Source organism: Meriones unguiculatus, chromosome X, assembly GCF_030254825.1.
Source record: "Meriones unguiculatus strain TT.TT164.6M chromosome X, Bangor_MerUng_6.1, whole genome shotgun sequence".
NCBI lineage: Eukaryota > Metazoa > Chordata > Mammalia > Rodentia > Muridae > Meriones > Meriones unguiculatus.
Window position 1 is genome coordinate 19,806,418 of NC_083369.1, and position 23,806 is coordinate 19,830,223.

General features: G+C 37.7%; 1 protein-coding gene across 2 annotated transcripts; it reads right to left on the minus strand.

Moving 5' to 3' along the window:
* Nucleotides 1-2,566: 2,566 nt before the first annotated feature.
* Nucleotides 2,567-23,154, minus strand: Asb12 (ankyrin repeat and SOCS box containing 12). 2 transcript variants are annotated; one of them, XM_021627917.1, is made up of 3 exons: nucleotides 22,966-23,154; nucleotides 3,239-4,090; nucleotides 2,567-2,819 (listed from the first exon to the last, which is right to left on the minus strand). In XM_021627917.1, the coding sequence occupies exons 2-3, from the start codon at nucleotides 4,032-4,034 to the stop codon at nucleotides 2,689-2,691; spliced, it is 927 nt and encodes a 308-aa protein (XP_021483592.1). In that variant the 5' UTR covers nucleotides 4,035-4,090; nucleotides 22,966-23,154; the 3' UTR covers nucleotides 2,567-2,688. The 2 variants fall into 2 exon arrangements, with proteins under 2 accessions (XP_021483592.1, XP_021483591.1); XM_021627916.1 differs by lacking the exon at nucleotides 22,966-23,154 and adding an exon at nucleotides 10,337-10,480 and having other exon boundaries at nucleotides 3,239-4,088.
* Nucleotides 23,155-23,806: the final 652 nt, after the last annotated feature.

Below are 23,806 nucleotides of genomic sequence, written 5' to 3' on the forward strand. Positions count from 1 at the left end.
TGAGATCTGGTACCCTCTTCTGGTGTGCAAGCACACATGCAGGCAGAATGTTGCATAAATAATAAATAAATAAATCTTTAAAAAAATTAAATTTTAGGGGGCTGGAGAGATGGCTCAGAGGTTAAGAGGGCTGATTGTTCATTCAAAGGTCCTGATTTCAATTCGCAGCAACCACATGGTGGCTCAAAACCATCTCTAATGAGATCTAGTGCACTCTTCTGAAGTGCAGGTGTACATACAGACAGAACATTGTATCCATAATAAATAAATTTAAAAACAAAACAAAAAAAACAGAAGTATTTGAGTGAAAGTAACTCTTTTGAAAAATATACTTGATCAATAAATGATAATTTAATATCAAATAAAAAGACAGTGTAATACTTTCATTAAATGTAGTATGATTACATCAAGATGATTGGCATACACATTATTTCACTTAAGCTATTATTTTGTGGTTTCACATATAAATTTTACTTTTAGTCACTTTGAAAAATATACTGCACAATTATTGACTATAGTCACTCTTGTACACAACAGATTTCAAAGTCTCCTGTCTATGTGAAAATTATATTCCTTTGATCAGTGATTCCCCATTCCATTTCTCCTCATGCCCTTAGCCTCTGGTGACAATCAGTACTCACCATGTTAAGAGAAATAACTCGGGCATAGATAAAGAAGCACTCAACAATCTACCTCATATGTGGATTATAAAAATAAGTTTATATCTCATGGAAGTTAAAAGCAGAATGGTAATATCAGTTGTAAAATGGCCAAGAAATTTTAGTTTGCTAACTCACATTAACTATAGATAGTATCACTGTACTGTATATACATTTCAAAAAGCTAGAAAAACAAATTTTTTACCACAAATTATATATATTTAAGGAAATAATATTCCTATCCTGATTTAAACATTAGACCGTTTATATAAGTGTATTGAAAAGTGTGTAGTACTTTAGACACGTGTACATTTTTCTTTTCTTTTTTTTTTTTTGAGACAGGGTTTCTCTGTGTAGCCTTGGCTGTCCTGGAGTCCCTTTGTAGACCAGGCTGACCTCTAACTCATAGAGATACACCGACCTCTGCCTCCCCAAGTGCTGGGATTATAGGAGTGTGCCAATGTACCCAACTCACATGAATATTTTTATGTTTTTACATATAGATAAAATTAAGGTTAACAAATACAATTAAATAGAAAGGAATGGACAGTAAAGAAGGCAAAGGATGGGGAAAGAAACAGAAACCAGTGCTTTCTGAAATATAGTACTTAGCCCAGAATAGGGAGATGATGTGGAGCTAAACCATAACATTCAAGGAATGTATTTTCTGGAAAAGAGGACAATTCTAATTAGAAAGAATGGCTAATTTTCAAGTGAAACCAAGGTTTATAAAATAGGAAGTTGTAGTATTCAAGCAGTTTAACTACAGTCCAGTACACTGGAACGGGGTCACTGGAGCAGATACTGCTCTTAGCCTATCATGCACTGCTTTTATACGGAATAAAGAAATTCTGCTTATTGGACTGGTTCCCGAGGAGTTAGCAAGCAGGCTAGAAGCTGGAATCAAGAGCATATTCACACACACACACACACACACTTCAAACAGGGAAGGAACTAAAGCTCACCCGAAGTATGAAGCGCTTAAGACTCAGCCTTGTGAAAGTTGCCAGCAGCAGCTGTGGGAATGGGGTGACTAGACTCTCACTGAGGGTCAGTGACAAGAACCAAAAGGCCAAGGGGAAGTTTGCATTTAGTAATGTTGCCTCTACTTACTTATCACACCTTATAGGGAAAATATTCTTGGAAGAGTTATTAGAATTTGAGATGATCTATTCCAACCCTTGACCTAAAGGAATAATGAGGTCTGGGGAGACGAAAGGGCCTGGACCCTAAATTTTTCACACCCAATGAAAATACTGGTAACCTGAAAAAGAACACCTAGTAGTGTCCAAACATGTACACATAATTTTGCCAGTGTCTCAGTAACCTCAGTATCAAACAGGGCTGTTTCAGCCACTCCTCTTCAGGAATTTCATAGGCACCAATAACAGTTTCAATTGCAAGGCTTTTTAAAAGCCCATTGTCCATATGTTTTCATGAATCAACTGGAGAATCTATGTTTCAAATGCTATAGAAAAGGCCACTCTGGTTGTACCCTATTCAAATGGGTATACTTTTCTATACCATAAACCAGATGGAGATGCTGATGTTTACTTCATTCCCAAAAGCTTTAACTGAGAATAATTGGTATGGACTAGAGTAGATCCTCAAACAAATAAACACACAAACAAACAAACAAAAAACAGGTTCAGAAGGCCACTTGGATTCTTTCACATTCTTGGATTTTCCAAAACCTTTATACTAGGGCAGCAAACTCTGAAAGCCTTGTTGAGAAGGTACCACACGGGTCAGTTTTCTCTCTTCATTTTGCATCAGTCAAGATCCCTGTGTTTGTCGGGATCAGACTTATGGCCATCCTTTTCTATGGCTGATCAAGCCCTTTCCTGAGTGGACCTCCCCCATTCCCACACATAAACAGAAGACACCATAGCCAGTAGCAATTATTTTGCTGAAGATTTTATTGAGGAGAATAGTACATCAGAATAGTCACGAGGTGTATTACCCTCAAGCTACCTGGGTTACCAGGTGTCTTTTGGAGGTATCACACTTTCCTGGGAAAGTCAAAAACTTATTGATGCTTGAGGTAGTTAATCAACATAGGGGGGATATCCAGTAGGTCGATGGCTTGCGGCTGTTTGGCCTGGCACAGGGATCTGCGGATAACTAAACGGGCCTGGGACAGGAGTGACCGTGGAGTGGCTACAGCAATGAGAAACAGATTATGAAAATTAATTCTCAGTGTACTTATCATTTCCAAGCCTACATCTATTCTGGATGACTATTACAACTTCAGTGTCCTTCCCCTCCTAAGAATTGTCACAATCGTCTCCCAGTGCATGCTAACAATGGGGATACACTGAGGCCTAGCGAAGAGATGCTAGGGATATCAAAATATTCAGTGTTTGGCAGATCTAAGACCAGAGATTGTATAAATGCTTTCTACATCATTTTAATAACCCTTTCACTCTTGTGAAATCTTTAACCTTTTCTCCCCAAAGACCCCAGGAAAATGTTGGAGCTGCCTCTAGTTCAACCCAGAGGGAAGGACTTACATGATGATTTGGAACTCTGAGACCTATAATAAAGAAGCCTATGAAGTATTCCTGATCACCACTCACCTCGGGCTTGTAGCAGTAATTTGACGCCTTTATCATCTTTTGAAGTCAGATCCGAAGGGAGAGATGGAAGGTAGATGTTAGCTCCAAAATCTATTAAAAGCTGAATGTACTCTGGATCACAATTATGATGAAGGCAGATTTCAAGGAGTGTGCGAGGCTGTGGAACACGACCTAGGAGGGCCTGGTCAGTGCAGTTGTAGTCAGGATCTGCCCCATACAGCAAAAGCAGACGGAAGCAGTCGAGATGCCCATAGACTGCAGCCAAATAGAGAGGGCCAGAACATGAAGCTATATTTGATGCCCACACTGGTAATTTAGCTTTGACATTGGCCTCTGCACCATGTCCTAGGAGCTCCTGTAAGATGGCAAAGGCACCATCACGAGAAGCAGTGAGAACTGGAGAGCAATTGTTGTAGATGCTACCACTAGGACAGGCACCAGCTTCTAAAAGCATGCGCACACATTCCAGATGACCATGACTGACAGCAGTGAAAAGTGGTGTTTGTGCTTTGACATCTAAGCTATCAACATCAGCACCATGTTCCAGCAGGACCTTCACACAATTCAAGTGGCCATAGGAAGCTGCCAAGCGCAAGGGCGTTCCAGGTATACCCCAGCCACTCCTGCTGTTGATGAACTGTTTATAGCGTTCTTGATGTAGAAGGTGGTCCAGAGTATTGGAGTCATTGTCATATACAGCTTGGTTGAGAGCCTGCTTCTCTCCTGTGCCAGTGTCCTCTTCTTCTTTTTCAGGCTGCAGAAGAGAGAAGATCTTGGCGATGTCCATGATATTCATTCTGATTTATTGGAATAGCACTATTCTCATTGTGAGGAAGAGGAAATTCCAGATCTGTGGGTAACAGAAAAGGGAGAGAGACTAAGTGTCCCTATCAAAAGTCTAGAATGCCAGACTCTATGTTTACTCTCTGACCTTCACCATTAGGGTACTCATCCATGGGTGTCCTGTTTCTCAATTCCAATTTTTATTTTAGGACCCAAGATGGCTGTTAAAATAGTCAGGTCATTTCACAGCTTGGTGACTTAGCATATACTGTCATGCCTGCTCTTGAAACTCCTACTTCTGTGAAGATTTCCCTAAGTTCTTGGATTTCATTTACTTAGAATTCATTTACAAACAAATATATTCATATTTATCTATGTGCCATTAGTGAATCAAGTGTATGGCAAGGACCCTACACCCATCTGGTATTTTATCATTGCTAATAGGGCATACCTCATAGCTGGAGACTTTGGAGATGTATCTTCCTCAGTTGAAAATGTAACAGTGAGTTTGCTTAGACCTGCCAGATAGCAGGTCAATAGAACAAGAATTTTTGGTCTCAAGCTGTCATGGGTTTTCTAATAATAGTTTCAGGGTGTAAATTTGCAACTCCACCTCTTGGCATTTTAGATGAATTTCAACTTCTTCACATCTCATTCATGACCAAAGAATATCCCTGTCCTGAGCTTTCTGTAACCTCCTTGCAGACTAAGACCCCATGGGATTCTGGAAAAGAAGTACCTAAGAGATGGATGCAAAGGATACTGATTAAATAAAGGTATGGAATCACAAAGAATATAATTAAAATGAAGGCAAGTAGATGGCCGAAACAAGGGGTCTCAAGAGCAAGTTCTCTATGGCTATGAGTAGCTTCTCCCTCGGAACTACTTCAGACCATGAGTGCCTTTGATTGCAACACCTCTTCAGAACCTTCTGCTTCTCCATCTTTTGACTCAAGATTTACACCATTTGCTGTCAAAATGAGTCTGGAGCTTTGACTCTCAAAACTTAAGTCTTTTTCTCTCCATAATCTTTAGGTCTCAAGAAATCACCTATGGCCCAAATGATGGTCTCAAACCCTAATCAGGTCAGTCCCGCTCTAGGTTTCCTAAGTGAAGTTCTCTCACATTAGCTGTAATATCATCAGGGTAAGGCAACAGGGGTTTCAGAGCTCGGGTCTCCCTATCTTTCCTTATTCTTCAGCCTAAGTCTCAGAGCCTCATACTTCCATTTGTTCACTAGCTACCCAACCCTCTTTGATAGGAGCCTCAGGCACATACCACTTTAAAGCATATTATGAGGTGAATGGGTGAGGTCACGTTCAACTTTAGTCCTGTCCTCATCTGCCAGCATCAGCTCTGCATATGATTTGATTAGTTATTTATTCTCCTTCCTTCCTTCCTTCCTTCCTTCCTTCCTTCCTTCCTTCCTTCCTTCCTTCCTTCCTTCTTTCCTTCTTTCTTTTCTTTCTTTATTTCTTTTTTTCTTTTTTTTCTTTCTTTTTGTAGTATTATGATTGAACCTAGGGTTTCATCCACTTTGCCACTCTCTGCTCACTTTGCAGACTTTTCTGAAGTATGTGTCCTTATGTAATGCAGCTCAGCTTCTTAAGCAGCTGATTTTTCTCCTCTGAGTTCTTCAGTGGAATATTTATTTATATTCCCCTGTTTTCTCCTTCGTCCTCTTCATTTCAGTCTTAGAGCTTTAGCCCTTACCTTTATTTTAATGATTTCTAGTCTGTCACACCACCATCCCACCCTTAGGTTTCTTTTCAGTTCCAGGCACATATTTACTGAGTTTCTACAGGTACTTATTAGTAGGACCATTACCACCATGAGATGTAATATGTCAGTCCCTTATCATCTATAAAACTAAATCTCCAAGACATATCTTAGTCCCTTACCTTTTACTATTTCATTCAATCTCATCAAGGCCAGAGACTCCTCCATATCATCTTTCCTCCTCAGCGTTTCGTACCCGTTCTAATACTTTATCAGACTCCAGTGTCTTTTGTCTCAACTGTTATTGTAATCCCCTAACTAGTTTTCTTTTTCAATATCTTCCTTACATTATGGCCTAAAATGATAACATAAAAATACAAGTGTGGCTTGGCATGGTAGTGCATGCCTTTAATCACAAGCTTTGAGTTTGTACTCGGGAGGCAAAAGCAGATGGATCTCTGTGAGTTCAAGGTCAGCCAGGTTTACAGAGCTAGCTCCAGGACAGCCAAGAATGTTACACAGAAAAAACCTGTCTCAGAAAAAAAAGCCAAACAAAAAACAAACACAAAACAACAACAACAACAAAACAGCAAATGTTATTTATTCTCAACCACTATTAACTTCTCCTTTCTTTGCATTCTTTTCTTCTTTTCAGTACTGGAGACTGATCACTCAGCTTTGCGCATGCTATTGCCCTATTGCTAAACTATATACCTGGCACTCTTTTTTATGTTTTTAATTTTGAGGCAGCATTGGCTTTGAACTTGCAATTCTCTTCCCTCAGCTTCCTTAGTGGCTGTGCTTCCAGTCCCAAACAATGCTTTTTCATTTGTTCCAGTTGCATATGTTTTAGTCCATATCACACACGTCTGTCAACCTCTGCAGCCTCGTTTCCCACTAGTTTTTAAATTACTCTCTGAAATACAGTGATAAGGGATAAAAAAAAGATCAGTCGCTCTTGAATATCTTCTTTCTGACACATGTCTTTTGAGTTAGTTCCTCTATAATTTATATTTTCATGACTCTAATGGTTATCATAATGCACCAATTTCTATAGGTATATGTTCCCCCCCCCCCCATTGCAGATGAAGAGCTCATGTGGGGGTAGTGGTAAAACACAGGTCTGGAGTTCAGTTTCAATCATGAATTTACTATGTAGTAACTGTGTGGCCTAATGGCATTCTTAATCTCTCTGTATGAACTTCTTTATCACCACACAGAATATAATGATAGTAATTAGAGTAATTGCTGAACATGGTTCTCAATAGCTAATTGGATTAAGTTCCACTTTTGTTATTTTTAAAGACATCTAAGTCAGATTAAATTGGAATCTGGCACAACAGGGGCAAACAGCACTCCCATAAGTCTTCAGGAACTTGAAAGAAAACATCTGATTCCTAACTGAGAAAAACAGTAAGAAGCATGGAAAAGCAAGAGAGGATCAGAGTAAAGAGTTGACTGAAAAGTTAGAAAAAAAATAAATTTATAAAGGAAAGACAATTTACAATTATCTCAATAGATTTTAAAAACACTTAAGACAAAGTCCAACATTCCTTTATTATAAACACTGTGAAAAGAAAATAGGAATAGAAAGAATATACTCAATATAATAGAGGCTATAGGAAAAATTTCAAAACATTTCTGCTAAAAACAGAAAGGAAACAAAGCGGTCATCTTTTACTATTTTTGATAAATATATTCCTTGAATTCTCAACTCGATCAAAGCACAATTTTAAAAAAGCAGAAACCAATTTATCACTAAGGCAGAAGTCAACTTGTATTTTCAGAACATATGATGCTATACATAAGAGACCCAAAAGCATTTACAAAGAAAACTCTCAGAATTGATAAACACTTTCAGTGAAACAGCAAGATACAATATTGACATATAAAATTCAGCAAGCTTCCTATATGCTGATAATAATCATGTTGAAAAAGAAGCCCGAAACCATCTCATTCACAATTGCTTCAAAGGATACCTTAGAAAAAAAACTATTGGTAGAAGATTCATTTTTAGTGAAAATTTATATAACTGAATAGAAAACTGAAGAAGACAGCAGAAGATGGAAATACTGCAGATGATTATGGATTGGAAGAACTGGTATTGTGAAAATGGCCATATTACAAAAAACAAAACAGCCAAAACCAATCAACGGATTCAATTCAAAATAAAAATCAAAATTTCAACAACATTCGTCACAGAAACAAAGACAATAATCCTAAAATTCACACTGAAACACAATTGACCGCAAATAGCTAAAGTAATCCTGGGTAAAACCACCTATACTACAAGTATCAAAGGCTGATTTTAAATTGTACCCCAAAGCCACAGTAAAAATATCTGCACAGAACTGGCACAAAACCAGACACAAAACCAACAGAATAGAAGACCTAGAAATAGATCCACACAACAACAGCCATCTGATTCTTAACCAAGGTGCAAAAAAGCTAAATCACAGAAAATACAACTTGTTCAACATTTGATGATGGGAAAACTAGAGATATACATGCAGCAGAATGAAGCCAGATCCAGATCTCTCAACCTATGTAAAATTCATTTCAAAGTATATCAAAGACATTAATGTAAGACTTGAAACTCTCAAACTGCTAAAAGAAAAGTAAGACTAATACTGCAAGAAATTGGCATGACAATGGTTTTCCAAAAAGAAATTCAATAGCACAGGATATAATCACAAATTGACAAATATAATCACATAAAATTGAAAGATTTTCACAGTAAAATAAACTATGTATAAACAGAGTTATGATACAGCTTACAGAACCAGAGAATTGATTTGCTAGCTATACACCTAACAGTATAAAATAGAATAAAAAGAAACTTATACCACCATGTCTGGCCTTGATTATTGATTTCTATGACTATTCTCTATTTTCTGGTTAAATTTCCTCATGTGTAAATACAAACAATAGCCCATGCTTCATGTAGCTGTTAGGAGAAATAATTACTTCTATCACATTATTTTCTTTCTATACCTTCTATTTCCTCACAATGGATTTTTTTTTTTGTTAAGGACTTTACAGAACAAAATAGAAAAACAACTCTAGTATGTATGTTGTAGTTTCTAGGAGTATCGCGCCCTACTTAATAGTTTAAGAACACAGAGCTTGTGCCTTATATCAACCAGATGCATTCTACCAGAGCTCCAAATAAAATCTAGATTTCTCTACTTTCCATCCAACCCTTTCTTGGATTACAACATGAAATATACATGTACTCCTCTCCTTGTTTCATGTTTAGTTACAATGCAGCTTTTAGCTTTTGAGCATCACATTGAATCCTAAGAACTTTTGTAATGGAAGTTTCATTTACATTTCTTTTCTCCTGACAGTTCATGGGGGATTCCCTTATTATTTCATTTTGGGGACTTGGGTCTGGTGATTCTAATGCTGAAGTTCTCACCTAGGTTACACAATAGTCCACAGTACAGTGTATACGATAATGAGCTTCCAGAGAAAAATTAAGCCAGTTAGATAAGGACAAGAAAATCCAACTAGTCTATTGTATAGTTTCACCTTGTTCTAGATTATTAACCAAAGTCAATATATGCATATTATAACTAAAGAACTTCTTTTTAATCCCCATAGTACAATCGTTTAAAAAAAAATTTCTTGTGACACTGATAGTGGTAAAGTCAAACTCTGTGGGTCCTTTCCATTGTGCTCTTAGTTCATAAAGTAAAATATATACAATTAAAGAATTAATTATCTTGAAATGTTGCTATTAAAGCATTTAAAATGTATGATATAGTAAACAACAAGATATATTAATAATTTGTAAGTGGCGGTTGATGTTCAATGTAATTTCAGCACCTCTGCCACACTGTAACATGATATACTTGTGATTTATTCTGGTGACTAAGTAATACAAACTTGTAATACTACCACAACTTGCTGCCTACATTCATCTTTAGAAAACGATGGCAAATTTCAGTTAAAGGTCAGGGGTTAGGAGACAAAAACTAATTGCTTCTTTTTCCAAGTATTTAAAACTCTTTATATTTTATCTAATGCTCTCTTCGAATCTATCAACCCAGAGTAAGAACTCTTACAGGGGAGTTTGGAGTTTGGTTTCTGTGGGAGCTAGAACATTCCTTAGGACATTACTAGACTATTTTTAAGTTTCACCTTCTTCATTCCAACTTGAGAAACTCTGTTCTTATGCCCTTAAGTCCACTCTACTGCAGATACCCGCACATACTCTGAATAAATAAGTGCACCCACACATGCCTGTAATTCTAGTACTAGAAAGCCTGAGGCAGGATTTCCAGTTTGAAGAAGTTCAAGGCCAGACTATGCTGAAGGGTGAGACCCTCTACCAAAAAGCACTTCTTCAACTACCACCACTGACAACAAAATCAAATAAATAATATCTTTTAAAAAATAACAAAACAAAATAACAAAAAATGACAGACACACTTAGGAACAGATAAGGCAAGCAACTTACATGATATCCTTTCTCCTTTCTAAAGGTTCGTCACTTTGTACATTCTAAGCACTCCCAGATGCTGGCCCCAACAAGAAGAACAGGATTTAAGCTTCCTAGATAGAGCTTAAAGTTAGGTTTGAGGTACTCACAGGACTTCAGCTTGAGCCCGTGCTGAATGGAGAGTTGTAGTCCTAACCCCTTCTGTGAAGCACGAAGGACCTGGTGGACCTTCTTCAAAGAGCTACCACCCACCCAGGCTAAAGCTGTTTGGGCCCTCTGTTCCCACTGGAAAGACTAGGCATTGGTCCCTAGGCTGATTTATTCTGGGTGGCTATTTTTAGAGTGCCCTCCTTCTCTCTCCCTTGACTGTGTTATCTTACCAGTGACATTCTGGGAGTGATCCCAGCAAGAGGAGGGGGGCTGCCACAGGGAAGTCTTAGAAGGGCTGATTGACAGATAAACATCAGTTAAGGCTAAAACATGCTCTCAGTATGTCCTCAACATACTCTGCTACAGTGTTCCTAGGACACTAAGATAAGTGTGCTGAGCGGTAGAAAGACATTCCTATGTACCACATAGGGGCCAGAGAAATCCCAGTTTCAACTAACTGGTTCACCTTCCTCTGGGCTGTAACTTTTTTACTTTCTCCTCCCTAATTGAAACATTCTGTATTTTCCTTTCTTTGGGACTGCTATATATCACTCTATTCTCTATAGACTGAAGAAGAGCTTGGATAGGAGAAACCTTCATATTGGCATGGGTTCTCTGTCATGTTTTATAAATCTTAAGCAAATCTAGCTATCTTATAAATGAATTTCCTTATCTACTTATTCATTGGGTTCTGTTGGAATTAAAATGTCCACTAACTCCCACTCTTCTTACTAAGAAGTGATACTACTAGATCAATGTGTGTAGCGCTAGGAACTTGGTCAAATCACAGCTTTTAAGTGTATCATTTTTCTCTCCCTGATTACCTTTAAATGATGGAAATGGTACACAAATAATTTTTACAAATAACTACATCAACAATTTTAGATGTTACAAATAAAAGTGGATCATCCCGCTTCCATGGATGGGAATTTATATATGGCACCACAAACCTGGTCAAAAGCCTGTAGCTAAAGAGGTCATAAGCCCTAGTGGGAAAAAGCTTCTGTTGCTTTTATGAATGACCATGACATTCCCTCACATTGTCTTCTAAATAACTGTTCATGCTTATAAATCAGTGCTGCTGTGAGCTTCTGTCAGAGAAGCTTGTTTTTTGCAGTGGCCATCAGGAACTGCACAAACTTAATTGGTCAAGGTGCTAACAAAAAGTGATTGTTGAATGTTGAGCCCCAAATGCATCAATATCACCTCCTCCAATGCTTAGGCAATGTGATGAGAGGAAGGTTGGAAAGAACTTAAGAGCCGGAGGAAGGGGGGTGGGGAATGGAACTCTGACTTCATGACGCAGACATGAATGTTGCACTCCAGAATTCAGAGCAGCTGTGATTACAGGCTCCAACAAGAGCTTGTCTCATAGCAGAAGAAGCTTATGGGAGGATTTGCACACACTTAATGGTTGCTGAGGGTGGGGGAAAGATATTTTTTTCAGTACTATAGCCACTGGTAAGGTTCCCACATTCCTGTAAACAAATTCTCACCCATGTTCCTGAGTAAGCAACCCTAATCAAACTCTCAGGGATGGACAGAAAGAGAGAGGGAGAAATTTGCTGGCAAGATGAAGAGGATCAGTGGGAATAGGAGAAGGATGAGAGGATAATGAGAGGTGAAGGTGATTGAGGTACATTTTGAAAATGTACATGAATAAAAGTGAAATAATGAAACCTATTGCTGTGTGTAATTAATACATGCTAATTTATTTCTTAGTAATTTTTAGTTCTTCTTTTGAGAGCTTTCTGTTCAGATCCTTAGGCTACTTTTGAGTTCTCTATATATTCTGGATATTAATCCTGTCAGCACTTAGCTGGCAAAAACTGTCTCCCATTCTGAATCTAGTCTTTATGCTTATCAACAGATTAATGACTAAAAAATGAGGCACATACCATAGAGTTTTATTAAGTCTAAAAAGAAACAAAATGATGTAATTTGAAGGAAAATGGAAAGAACTTGGGATCATTATGTAATTAGGGAAAATAAATAAACCAGATTCAGAAAGACAAATATATTTTTTAATATATAAGAGCTAGATTTTAAGTGTGTGTGTGTGTGTGTGTGTGTGTGTATGTGTGTGTGTGTTGTGTGTGTGTGATTATAGAGATGAGACTATGAAGACAGATTTCTAATGGGAGCTAGCAGAGTGGAACAAGAGAGAGAGAGAGAGTAATGAGGGAAAGATAAAAACCTAATATGAAGAACCTAGATTAACAATGTGTGAATGTGCTCCTATATGACAAGAAAAAAGAAGAGGCAATATTTGATGGTAAGGTAACCCAAAGGAGTAAAGGATAGCAGAGGGGTGTGATATATGGACAAAGTATAAGTATGTCTTTTAAAAAGAACGTAACAAGATAGTGTACAAAAAAAGAATACACTGTCATTACCAACTATAGTCACATATGTTATAATAGGTCTTGAAGTATTTCTTGTAATTCCTAAATTTGTGTACACCATAGCTCCAGCAATTCTTCAGTTAAAGATTGCTTTTTCTACTGTTGTATTAGATCTTGTTTGAGGCTTCTGTTTATAGATTTGTGCTTTGATAAATTGTGATTCTTTTATATCTATGTGTCTATCCCTTCAAATTAAGGGCCAGTGTTTTGTTCCATGATCTTGTTACTGGCCTAGCAAAAATCAAAGTATTCTAACGAGACACTTTTGCCTCTCAATCTGACTACCAGACTATTCAAACAATGGACCCCAAAGAAATAGGAATTGCCCTAAATTCTCATGGGGGTAGAAGGAAAAGACACCAGCCCAATGGAAAATGTATCCTCCAGGAAGAGATTTCACATAACAACTTGTCAGACCACTTTATAGGGTGAGACTTATGGGTAAGTGGTGGAAAGGGCCTTGCCTTGTCCAGAATAGCTTACATGTGTATATCTCTGGCCTTCTGTTTAAACTTTAATGTCATTTCAGGACCTTAAGATAAACTTCAGGAAATTTATAGTTCTCTTTGTCCCTCTTCCCAATGTGGCCACATTGAATAAAACTTTTTCTGCTTTCCACTAATAATATGATTATTTTAACTGGCTTACTCAGGATGGGCAATAAAACTGGACCTAGAGCAGAGAATGTGACCTAACAAGTTTGATTTCACACTCAGATTTTAGAAAAGTTGTTAATTTTCTTTACTTACTTCTTTTCTTCATATATAAATTCGAATAGCAATTTCCAAGATTTTTCCCATGCTAAATTACAAACAGAAAAGTCTTTTAAGTTTTTATGTTTCCTTTGAAGCCTCATAGATTATACAGAATGTTTTGATAACAAAATTCCTGGAGACACTTACTGTTACCTTTCTGTAATACATGTCTAGTTTTACGACATGGTGGTCAGGATATCCAGTCTGCATGATTACCATTCCTTTAAAGTGGTTGAGGCTTATTTTTAATGGTAAAGATATAGTTAATTTTGATATGTTATCAGTGATTGAAAGCATGCATGCTGCTGTTGTTGGAGATATGTAACAGATGTTCTTGGTTGGAGGTTTTTTTTTCCCATTTTTGTTTTCTTATTTTTTTCTATTATTTTTATCAGCTGCTCAAAGTTGAATATTAAAGTCTTAACCATAATTATGTATCTATTCCAAATTTTACCCCTATCAGGATTCGTTTTATGTATTTTGAGTTTCAGTACTCATTGGTCTCTTTCTTTGGTTAGTTTTTCTATAGTATGTTTTATTTGCCATCCTCCTGATGAGGCCTCCTGTGTGCTGGTTTCAAATGTCCACTACATTGCCCTCTCCTTTTGTTTTGTTTTGCTTTGTTTTGTTAGAGACACTGTTTCTCTTTGTATCCCTATGATGTCACAGGAACTTTCTCTGCAGCTCAGGCTGGCCTCCCTCAAACTCAGAGATCTACCTGGCTCTGCCTCCTGAGTGCTAGGATTAAAGGCATGTGCCACCACCCTGGTTTTTTGTTTTTTGTTTTTTGTTTTGACATAGATCAGTAAGGTTTTGTTTTATTAGTCTCTGCTATTCTCTTGTGGTATATGTAAAGTATTTTCATCTAGATATTATTTATATTGATTCTCATTTTGTCTTCATGAACATTACCTGATAAAACAGTATTTTTAATATTATATCCTTGTGCCATTTTTGTAGATGTTGCAAACAATATTAAAATATGCTTGTACTTGGTATGATATGTGACTAATTACAGCCAATTAGTATTAATGTTTTTAAAATTTAAAAACAGCAACAGTTTAGATTCTTTTGCCTTCTTTAGATAATACTGTCTTAAGTATCAGATGGTGTTACAAAACAAAACAAAACAAAACAAAATGAAAAAAACAAAAACAGAAGAACAAAAAACACCCTCCCATCTCCAAACTAAGGCCATAAAACAGGCCCAAGTCTTCAAGAAACGTGAAAAGTACCCAAATCCTATCACAAACAATAGAGTCAAGAGGTGTCAATCATGGAAATTTGACTTAATGACCCAGCCTGTAGTTTATATTAACAAAAGGCAATTTCTGAACTGAAGGCAGACCCTCCTTCTTCCCTACTCTCAAACATACACACACACACAGACACACACAGACACACACACACACACACACACACACACAAAATACCAAAAACAAAAACAACCAAACTGATTTTAAGGTCTTGCAAAAGGCACTCTCCTGAGCCCTTGGATACTAAGACACCAGGTTTGGAGGCATCAACCTCTCAGACAAAATTTGTTCTTGTTTTGAGACTGAACCATGTCTATTCTTTTATTATTCTTCACCAACTCATTTCTTACAGTTGGTTCAGAACCCTGGGAAGGGCTTCTTCATAGCTTCAACCTGACCAGGCCGCCTTCCTTTACCACATGTATGTAGAGCAGCAGAGTGGAGGAGGAGTTTCATAAGGAGCGTGTCTACTGGCCAGGAAAAAATATGTGAGAGAGATTTAAGAACTGGCCTTAGAGGTTTGATATATAGAAATGGTAGAACAAAGGGAAGGGAATGAGTGAAAAGAAAACTCTCTCTGTTCATGTTGCAATAAGGCTGGAAGTCATGGTTCCAGATAGGAGGTCTCTGGGTTGTATACTAGCCACAGTTCAGCTATAGTAAGCTTGGAGAGTGGGGTGACTCTTGGAAGGTTCATTATGTGTAGGTTATGTTTATACTGTGCTCTTTAAACTCACTAAGAAGCTGGCTTGGGAGATGGGATTTGGCTCTGTGACTTCAGACTCAAGAGTGTTTTCCTCAATGCCCTCTAAAAACCCTGTCCTAAATCAGGCTGGAAGAAAAGGAAACAATAAAACAGCCCAAGAAGTAAAGGCATTGTGCCCATATGGACAGCTGATGAACAGACTATTTCCAGCACAGCTTACTATTATTAATTTTTTAAAATAGAGATGTCCATAGTAAAAACCAACCAACCAAACAAACAAAAAACTTTAGTACAAGGATACAAAGGTGTAACTATGGAGCTCTGGCACACTTTTCCTGATCCTCTAAAGGGCTGGTAATTTTACTTTCTTTTTCTCAGTAACAAGAAAGGTCTCCTAAGACACTTCTCCTTCTAACACTAATGTTTGTGGGAAGCAATTTTGACTGTTTGATGACTGGAGACCTGTGAACAGAAACTAAAACTACATTTTTAATCTAAGACTTGGTTCCATAGTGATGTTACCTCACACTAGTCAGGGAGTAATCTGATTCAAATGCCAGAAGGAGGGACATTCCTTCATGAGATTTGGAAAGTTACTCTCCACCTGGAGACAGACTAATCTTTGGATCTTTCAAACCATCTGTATCTCCTACCATTTTCTTGTTTTTTTTGAAACCCTGAGAAACAGATAGGTCCACTATTGTTTTGAAATAAAAGCAAATAATTCTTGAATTTCTTCTTTCTGACTCGCTAGATGCTATCTGAAACCTCACACGGATTCTAGCCATTCTAACAACTACATATATAGACTCTGCTTCCTTGAGCTGAGACCATGGAATTTCTTCCTCTGTTTGTTTGCTTTTCTGGCCCTACCTGTGTAGACTATAGGTACCATCTCTTTATATACCTATGCTAACCTAACTAAGGTATCTTTTAAAGAAAAAAAATCTGTGAGGTTGAGGTTGTGAATCCTACAGGACTATGTGCTGCGATGGATAGAAGGCTTCCTTTTCCATGGAACTGAGCTCACCTTGAGCAGAAAGCAACCACATGGCTTACCAGCATCTTGGCTAACATCATATAAAGGATGAATGCCATGTGATTTCAACACCATCTTGACTAATGTAACCACATGGCATAAAACAAAGTTTTCTATCCCACTGAGCCCTCAGAGGATTGCTGCAGCCCTCTTTATATTACACTAAGAAGGTAGCACCAAGTTGTTTTCTTTTTGTCATTTTTAATGTTTTGTTTGTCTTAATTTTTATAGTTCTTCCATGATACATTTACATTTATATTTTCTTCCAAACTGCGTTTCTCTCTTTAAAATAAATAAAACAAACAAAATCCCAAATAAGCAAAACAAATAAAAAAATCTACCTCTCAAAATAAACTAACAAAAACTAAGGTCACTTTGAATGCTGATAGAGCTTGCTTTCTTATCTAATTTTTAAAAATATAATACGAACTTACATGAGGTCAGGAAGACCCTAAGTCAGAAGAACTTTTCCTCTTTCTATTTCTCCTGAAACAGTATGTAACTTCCTGTTCTCCTCAACCAGCCAAATACTGTTCAAAGCTCAGTCAGGCTCATGTCAGGCTTGGAAATTTCTTATTAGCTACCACTTGTTCAGACTGCTTAAGATTTATTATTAGGCCACTCCCCTCTACATGAGAGGAAAGATTAAACCACAGTCAACAACAAGATCTTAAGTCAGTATGTAGCTTCAAAAATAACTTTTTATTTCTTTGATAGCAGGTACTTCTCACCTTGAGTTGTCCTACAGATGAGGTTAAAAGAAAACCAGTATCCACCACTTAGAATAAGGATGGGTCCCCAAAGGCTTGTATATTTGGATGCTTACTCATAAGGGTATGGCACTATTTGAAAGGACTTTAAGGATTAGGAGACGTTGCCTAGTCTGAGCAAGTATGGGCATGGTCTTGTTGGACTAAGTGTGTCACTGGGGGTGGGTTTTGAAGTTCAAAAGCCTATGCCAGGCCCATTCTTTCTTCCCTCCTTTCTTTTTTGTCTCTCTCTGCCTATGGACCAGGAGGATATAGCTCTCAGCTACTGCGCTAACGCTTGCCTGCATGATGCCATGCTCTGCACTTTAAGTGATAATGGACTAAATGTCTGAAATTGTTAATAAGTCCCCGATTAAATGCTTTATTAAGAATTACCTTGGTCATGGTACCTCTTCACAGTAATAGAACAGTGACTAAGACATGTTCTACCTTCTATTAACAGCTGCAAGCTTAGGTGTGCTTGCCTAAAGTGATCACAGCTGGACTTGTTAAATGTTATACTCCTTCACAGAAATATGAATCAGACGGAGCCATCTCAGCAAATTTTATACTATTAGGCTCTAATTATGTGAGTTTTCAAGGTCTTATGGAGGATCTAGGGTGATAGACTGTGGAAGGCTAGAGAAAGAGAGAGCTACCTTTGTGGCTAAGGAAAAACCCTTATATACAGAGAGAGAAGAGTCATCAGTGTGATTGCTTTTGGGTCATCAACACTCCTGTCATTAACCCCTTACCTACTCTCCTTAAGCAAGCCCATCAAATTCATAGGTTCCCCTGGGTGAACTTTGATGAAATGGGATTTTGGTTTGTCAGCAAAGTTGGGATAGACATGACATAGCACTCCTTATCACCACCCAGGAAAAAAACAATCTCACATAGATAGTAAATTTATTTATTAATTCTATTATACTTATTAATGTTATTATAAATAGAATGTATTTAATAATGCAATCATTTACTAATGTTATTTATTTATTAATGCTATTAAGAAGTTAAATTGGCAAATTAAAGGAAATGCCAGAAGAATATAAACATGAATTTTGTTTCAGTATTCTATATATGAAAATTAAGATGTATAAATGTTTCTGGAATGGAAGACTAAAAAGTTTATGTAAGTTATGAAAATTAAAGTAAGACATTTAAGGTATATAAAAGTTGAGACTTAGAGACAACATGTGTGGTATTAAAACTTCTAAGGTCAAAGATCAACAATTATAAGAACTGGATGAAATTATGTCTAATAACAGATTATTTAAAAGTGTTTGGTTTTAGAAAATTTGAACACAGGGAACTTCCCAGAGACTCATACTCCAACCAAGGACTATTCATGGAGATAACCTAGAACCCTGACAATGCAGCCACTTCTGATGAGAACTGATAGACTAAGATCAGAAAGAAGGAGAGGAGGACCTCCCCTATCAGTGGACTTGGGGAGGGGCATGCATGCAGAAAGGGGGCGGAGAGTGGGACCGGGAGGGGAGGAAGGAGGGGCTTATGGGGGGATGCAACATGAATAAAGTGTAATTAATAAAAGTTAAATAAAAAATAAAAAAAAAGAAAAAAAAGTGTTTGGTTTTCTGGGCCCAGGGGGCCTGCAGAGACCGATACTCCAACCAAGGACCATCATGGAGAGGACCTAGACCCACTGCTCAGTTTCCAAGTGGGTTCCCTAGTAAGGGGGGCAGAAGCTGTCTCTGACATGAACTCAGTGGCTGTCTTTTTTATCACCACCCCCTGTGGAGTACAGCCTTACCAGGCCACAGAGGAAGACAATGAAGCCAGCCCTGATGAGGGTTGAGAGGCTAGGGTCAGATAGAAGGGGAGGATGTCCTACCCTATCAGTGGACTAGGGAAGGGGCATGGGGAAGAAGGGAGAGGGTGGGTAGGCATGGGAGGAGATGGAGGGAGCTACAGTCAGGATACAAAATGAATATATTGTAATAAGTAATTAAAAATAATAAACAATAAAAAAGTGTTCGGTTTTAAAAAATATAATATAACAGTTTTAAGTACCAAACTGGTGTAATTGACCTTCTAAGTGTTGAATAACCATATTTGGAAGCCTATACTAATGTGGTCAGAAAAGTTAAAAGAGAAAATATTTCCCTCTTGCCCTCTAAAGTCAACTGGGTCCCAGAGGAGGACCCCTTGAAATGTGGAGGATCCCTTGAAATGTTCTGTAACCATGTCAGGGGTCACTTATTCTCTGGTTTGGTGATCACGGAGACTGATCTAGTGAATTCTAGCCATTATCCAGTCTACAGAAAGGAGAGTCAAGACAGAGGAAAGCTTTCTCCCACACTTCTGAGACAATGGCATTTGATTTATCCTCACATAAGTAGACCAACTGTTAAAGGATAGACTAGAGGAGCCAGAGGTTCCGCTTACTCCCATGGCCCCTGAGGACCAGATCTTCAAATAATCTTGACTATTAGAATGTTTAATTATGGCCACCTACAGTGTCTTAAAAGATCCACCAGAAAAATAAAATCAAGATTAAATTTAGCAATATGTTTGTTTAACAGTCCTCAAACATTATACTTAACCATACAAGATGTTGCTTGGAAAACTATTTCTCACTAAATAAGTCTCTTCTTTATATACATATGCACACACATACATGCACACACACATACACACTCACACATATATGTGTATATATATGTATACATGTATAGGTATATATATATATATATATATATATATATACATATACTATGTACACTATACATAGGCAAGACCTCAGTTCAACACTACAGTGTCTATCTGCAGCTAACCACACACACACACACACACACACACACACACACACACACACACTTATCTTCTTAAATGTGTATTTCTACACTCTAATCACCCATGTTCCCTAATTAAAAGAGAGTACCAGATACCCTGTCATCAAACTCACACATTTGGGGAAATAATTCAGGGACTATCATCATTGGAACATTTCTAGACAATCTCATAAAAAAGACCCAATAGGATTCTATTTCTCTTTTAAGTTGTCGACTAGATACTGATTTTTAACTAACTTCCTTCACAAAAGTTTCCAGGCACTCATTTCTTATACAAGAGCCTGACATAAAAAACAGCTGATTACAAGGTTACCTAATCATTCAACCAGACTCTCTTACAAAACAAAACAAAACAAAATCAGTCTTGCTAACACCTATGACAAAACTTACTATGGATTCTTTAATTTTTTTTTGCCTGTTCTCATCTTTTAATAAGAGAAAAACTGTCCCAACTACTTTCTTAAGCACACTCAGTAAGAATTACAATCATACTAATAGTCTCATTTTTCTGTATGTAACTTGGACCTCAATGCTTTAAGGATTCACACTGTCATCATATGGCTGCCTTATATTCTGGATCTTTGCCATCTGTTAAGTTTCATTTTAGCCCCAAAGATGAACCATCCTCTGAGACACGCTAACCACTGCTCCTTCCATATCACTCCTTTTGCTAGACATAAAGCAGTTAAAGCAGTCTGTGCCCTGAAACCTCTAACAGCAGTTAGGATGACCTCTGATTGTGGAGACTGAAGGACTAATAATTAGACAAATTTCTTGATAAGCAAACAGGGCTAGAAGCCATAGCTAAGTAATAAAGATGGCAAACTTCTAAAATGGTTGATGTCTTCCTCAACTGATATAAAAGCCTGGCAACTTAAAGATCCAGAATGTTTTTCTCCCACCAGTAGTGCCCCTAGCTGATGGATGGTATAATCAGGAAACTATGGCTCCAAGCCAGTTAACCATCCTATTTTTGTTCAAGCTGATTAACTTTAAACTAGGGGAGTAGGCCCTTCAAAGACTTTTAAAGAACAAAAAGAAAATGAGAAGCCCTCAAGTAAATACTTGCTTCACTTTTGTTTTTTCTTCAGGCACCTGAGTGCCCCTCCTGCTCCTCTACTTAATATAGGGTCTCCCTCTCTGTCTTCTAGATGCATTTGTGTCTTCACTTGTCTCAAATTGCTTACCAAATGTTCCCTGCTTTATCCCAGATTTCACTTTACCTGTATAGATACTAGGAGACCTCTGAAATAATGGGGAGTACTTTTTTAAACAAACTGCATTTCTCATCATTTGGCAAAACCTTGGAAAACAAGGGACTTTACCAGTTCAAAAAAGCCCTACTTCACAAGGCCCCTTTCATGTGTTCATATTCCCCACATCCCTGTGTTCATTCCTATTGGCTCCCTCCAACCTTATCAATGCAATATCAGCAAGACTAGCGAGAGCCCTTCTCGCACCTTCTATTTCGCTGGCCTTACCATGTTCAATCTTCCTGAGTCTTCTAGTTCTCAATATACTGCTAGGGACATAACTTGCCTCCTGTAGGCAAATACTTAACAGATCTTCCCTATTCAAACCTATCTCTGCTGCCACCCATGGTCTCCTAAAAACCCCTCGCTGTTTTTGTTTTGTTTTGTTTTGTTTTTCTTGACACTAATACTTTTTGTATAGCTAAAAGGTCATATAATTTATCCCTCTTCTTGCTGCTCTAAGCATTCTTTTAAAACTCAGAATTAAAACAGTGGAACCAGGTGTTTCTTTGATTCTATTAACCTCTGTCTTGCTATCTCTCCGAAAATCTTAAAGACATTTCAGATTAGCTTGACATCCTTCAGTACCAAATTGATTCATGAACTGTGATGGTTCTCCAAAACTGAAGAAAGTTTTATTTCCTGACTTGCAAATGAAGCGATTTGTGCCTTCCTCCAGATACAGTCTTGTTTCTATACCAGCATACTCAAACTGGTTCAGTATGTATTTGTATTTTATACATATACCTGGCTTCCCAGCACCCACATCCTGGCTCACAAACAATTGTAACTCCAGTTCCAGGGGAATTGTATTTATACAAATACAAATCCGGACCAGGTTCAAAATATTTCAAGAAGACTCATTTGGATGAGCTTTTGATTCCCTCAGTCCTGGCTCCTCCTCTTAATCACTCCTTTCCTCCTTATTATCCTCAGACATAGATTTTTTATTTTACCCTGTCCTTAAAGGTTTTTATAGAAGTCCCCCTTGGATCAAATAATTGCCATCATTAGATCCACCACACAGGATAAATTAACAACAATGCTTCTCATAAAGTCACTTTAGACCAGACTTCCGAAAGAAGCCCCTTCTGTTAGTACAAAGTAGCTAGACAGCTCCTCCTAGTTTGTATATGCGAGGGGTGTGAAATAAAGAGAATCATCCACACCAAAACCAAGGTTTGAAGGAACAGGGCAAAGATCCTGATTCCCAAGGAATTCTAAGAAACAATCAACCCCTATCACATGTTCCCAGAGCCAGAAGGTCACAAAAACAAGCAAACTGATTTATCTCTCACTCTGCAGTTTATCTAAAACAAGGCAGTTCCTGGGCCTATAGAAGCCACTCTCCTCTACAAAAACTGATTCTCAGGCCATGTGTGATGTGTTCTCTTGTATTTTTGGATACTGAGCCAAAGCATTTTGAGGTGCCAGCCTCTCAGGCCATGTCTGCTCTCACCATTTTGATATCGAACTAAGTCTGTTCTTTCATTTTCCTATGATGACTTACTTCTTTCAATTTCTGATTCAGTTAGCAAATGTGATTTATAAAACCACTTTTGTTAGCTGTAGCCCCAGTGAAAATTTTAGAGTCTTTCTAATGTTGTTTTATCCCATTTGTTTATGTGGCACTACTGGAATTCCCTCATGTTTTCTTTGTGCTGCTTTTTAGGAATGGAAGAGATTTCCTTATTTACACTGTATCTTAGCCAGGGCTGGGGTTGAAGGTACTGATAAATAAAAGATCTCTACTTTTTTCTTGTTTTCACAGGCTGTAGAGGTGTGGAGAGCTTCCTGAATCACTGCTTATTGGGGTTATCTTCTGGTTGACCACTGTCTCTTGGTGAAGATGATTAGAGATAAATACCCTTAATTTTGTGGTTGCTGAGACTGGAATGTTAAATGTTCACCGTAGTCTCCAAGTGTAAGCCAAATAAATCCTTTCTTTCCAAATTTATCTTTGGTTCTCTAGTATTTAATCAAAGAAACAGAAAGCAACTTAAAAGGCTTAAACCCAAGACCTAAGGACAGCCATAAGCATAAACACAACCCTAACCCTTAAATTGGCCCTATCCCTTGAGTTAATATTAACCCTAACCCATGCCGTCACCATAACTCTAAACAAAATATTTATCCTAACCCTAATACCAGCCCTATTGCAAATGTGCATGCCAAAACCTAATATTAGCCTAGTCCTAGCCCCAACATTACCCCCAAAACAATACCTAAACTTTCTACAATTCTAATCTTTTTTTTTTTCAAAACAGGGTTTCTCTTGTGTAGCCTTGGCTGTCCTGGACTCACTTTGCAAACCAGGATAACAGAGATCTGCCTGCCTCTGCCTCCCTGAGTGCTTGGATTATAGGCATGTGTCACAAAGCCAGGCTTCAATTCTAATAATCTTAAACTTAGACCTAACCCTAAGAACATCTCCAAACATAAATCTAACCTTAAAACTATCCTCACTTAGCCCTAAGTATACCTTAAGAA

Coding starts and splice junctions, on each gene's coding strand:
- Asb12 (XM_021627917.1), bottom strand. CDS start 4,034: ATGAATATCATGGACATCGCCAAGATCTTCTCTCTTCTGCAGCCTGAA. Junction 2,820..3,238: donor ATTACTGCTACAAGCCCGAG/GTGAGTGGTGAT, acceptor TCATTGCTGTAG/CCACTCCACGGTCACTCCTG.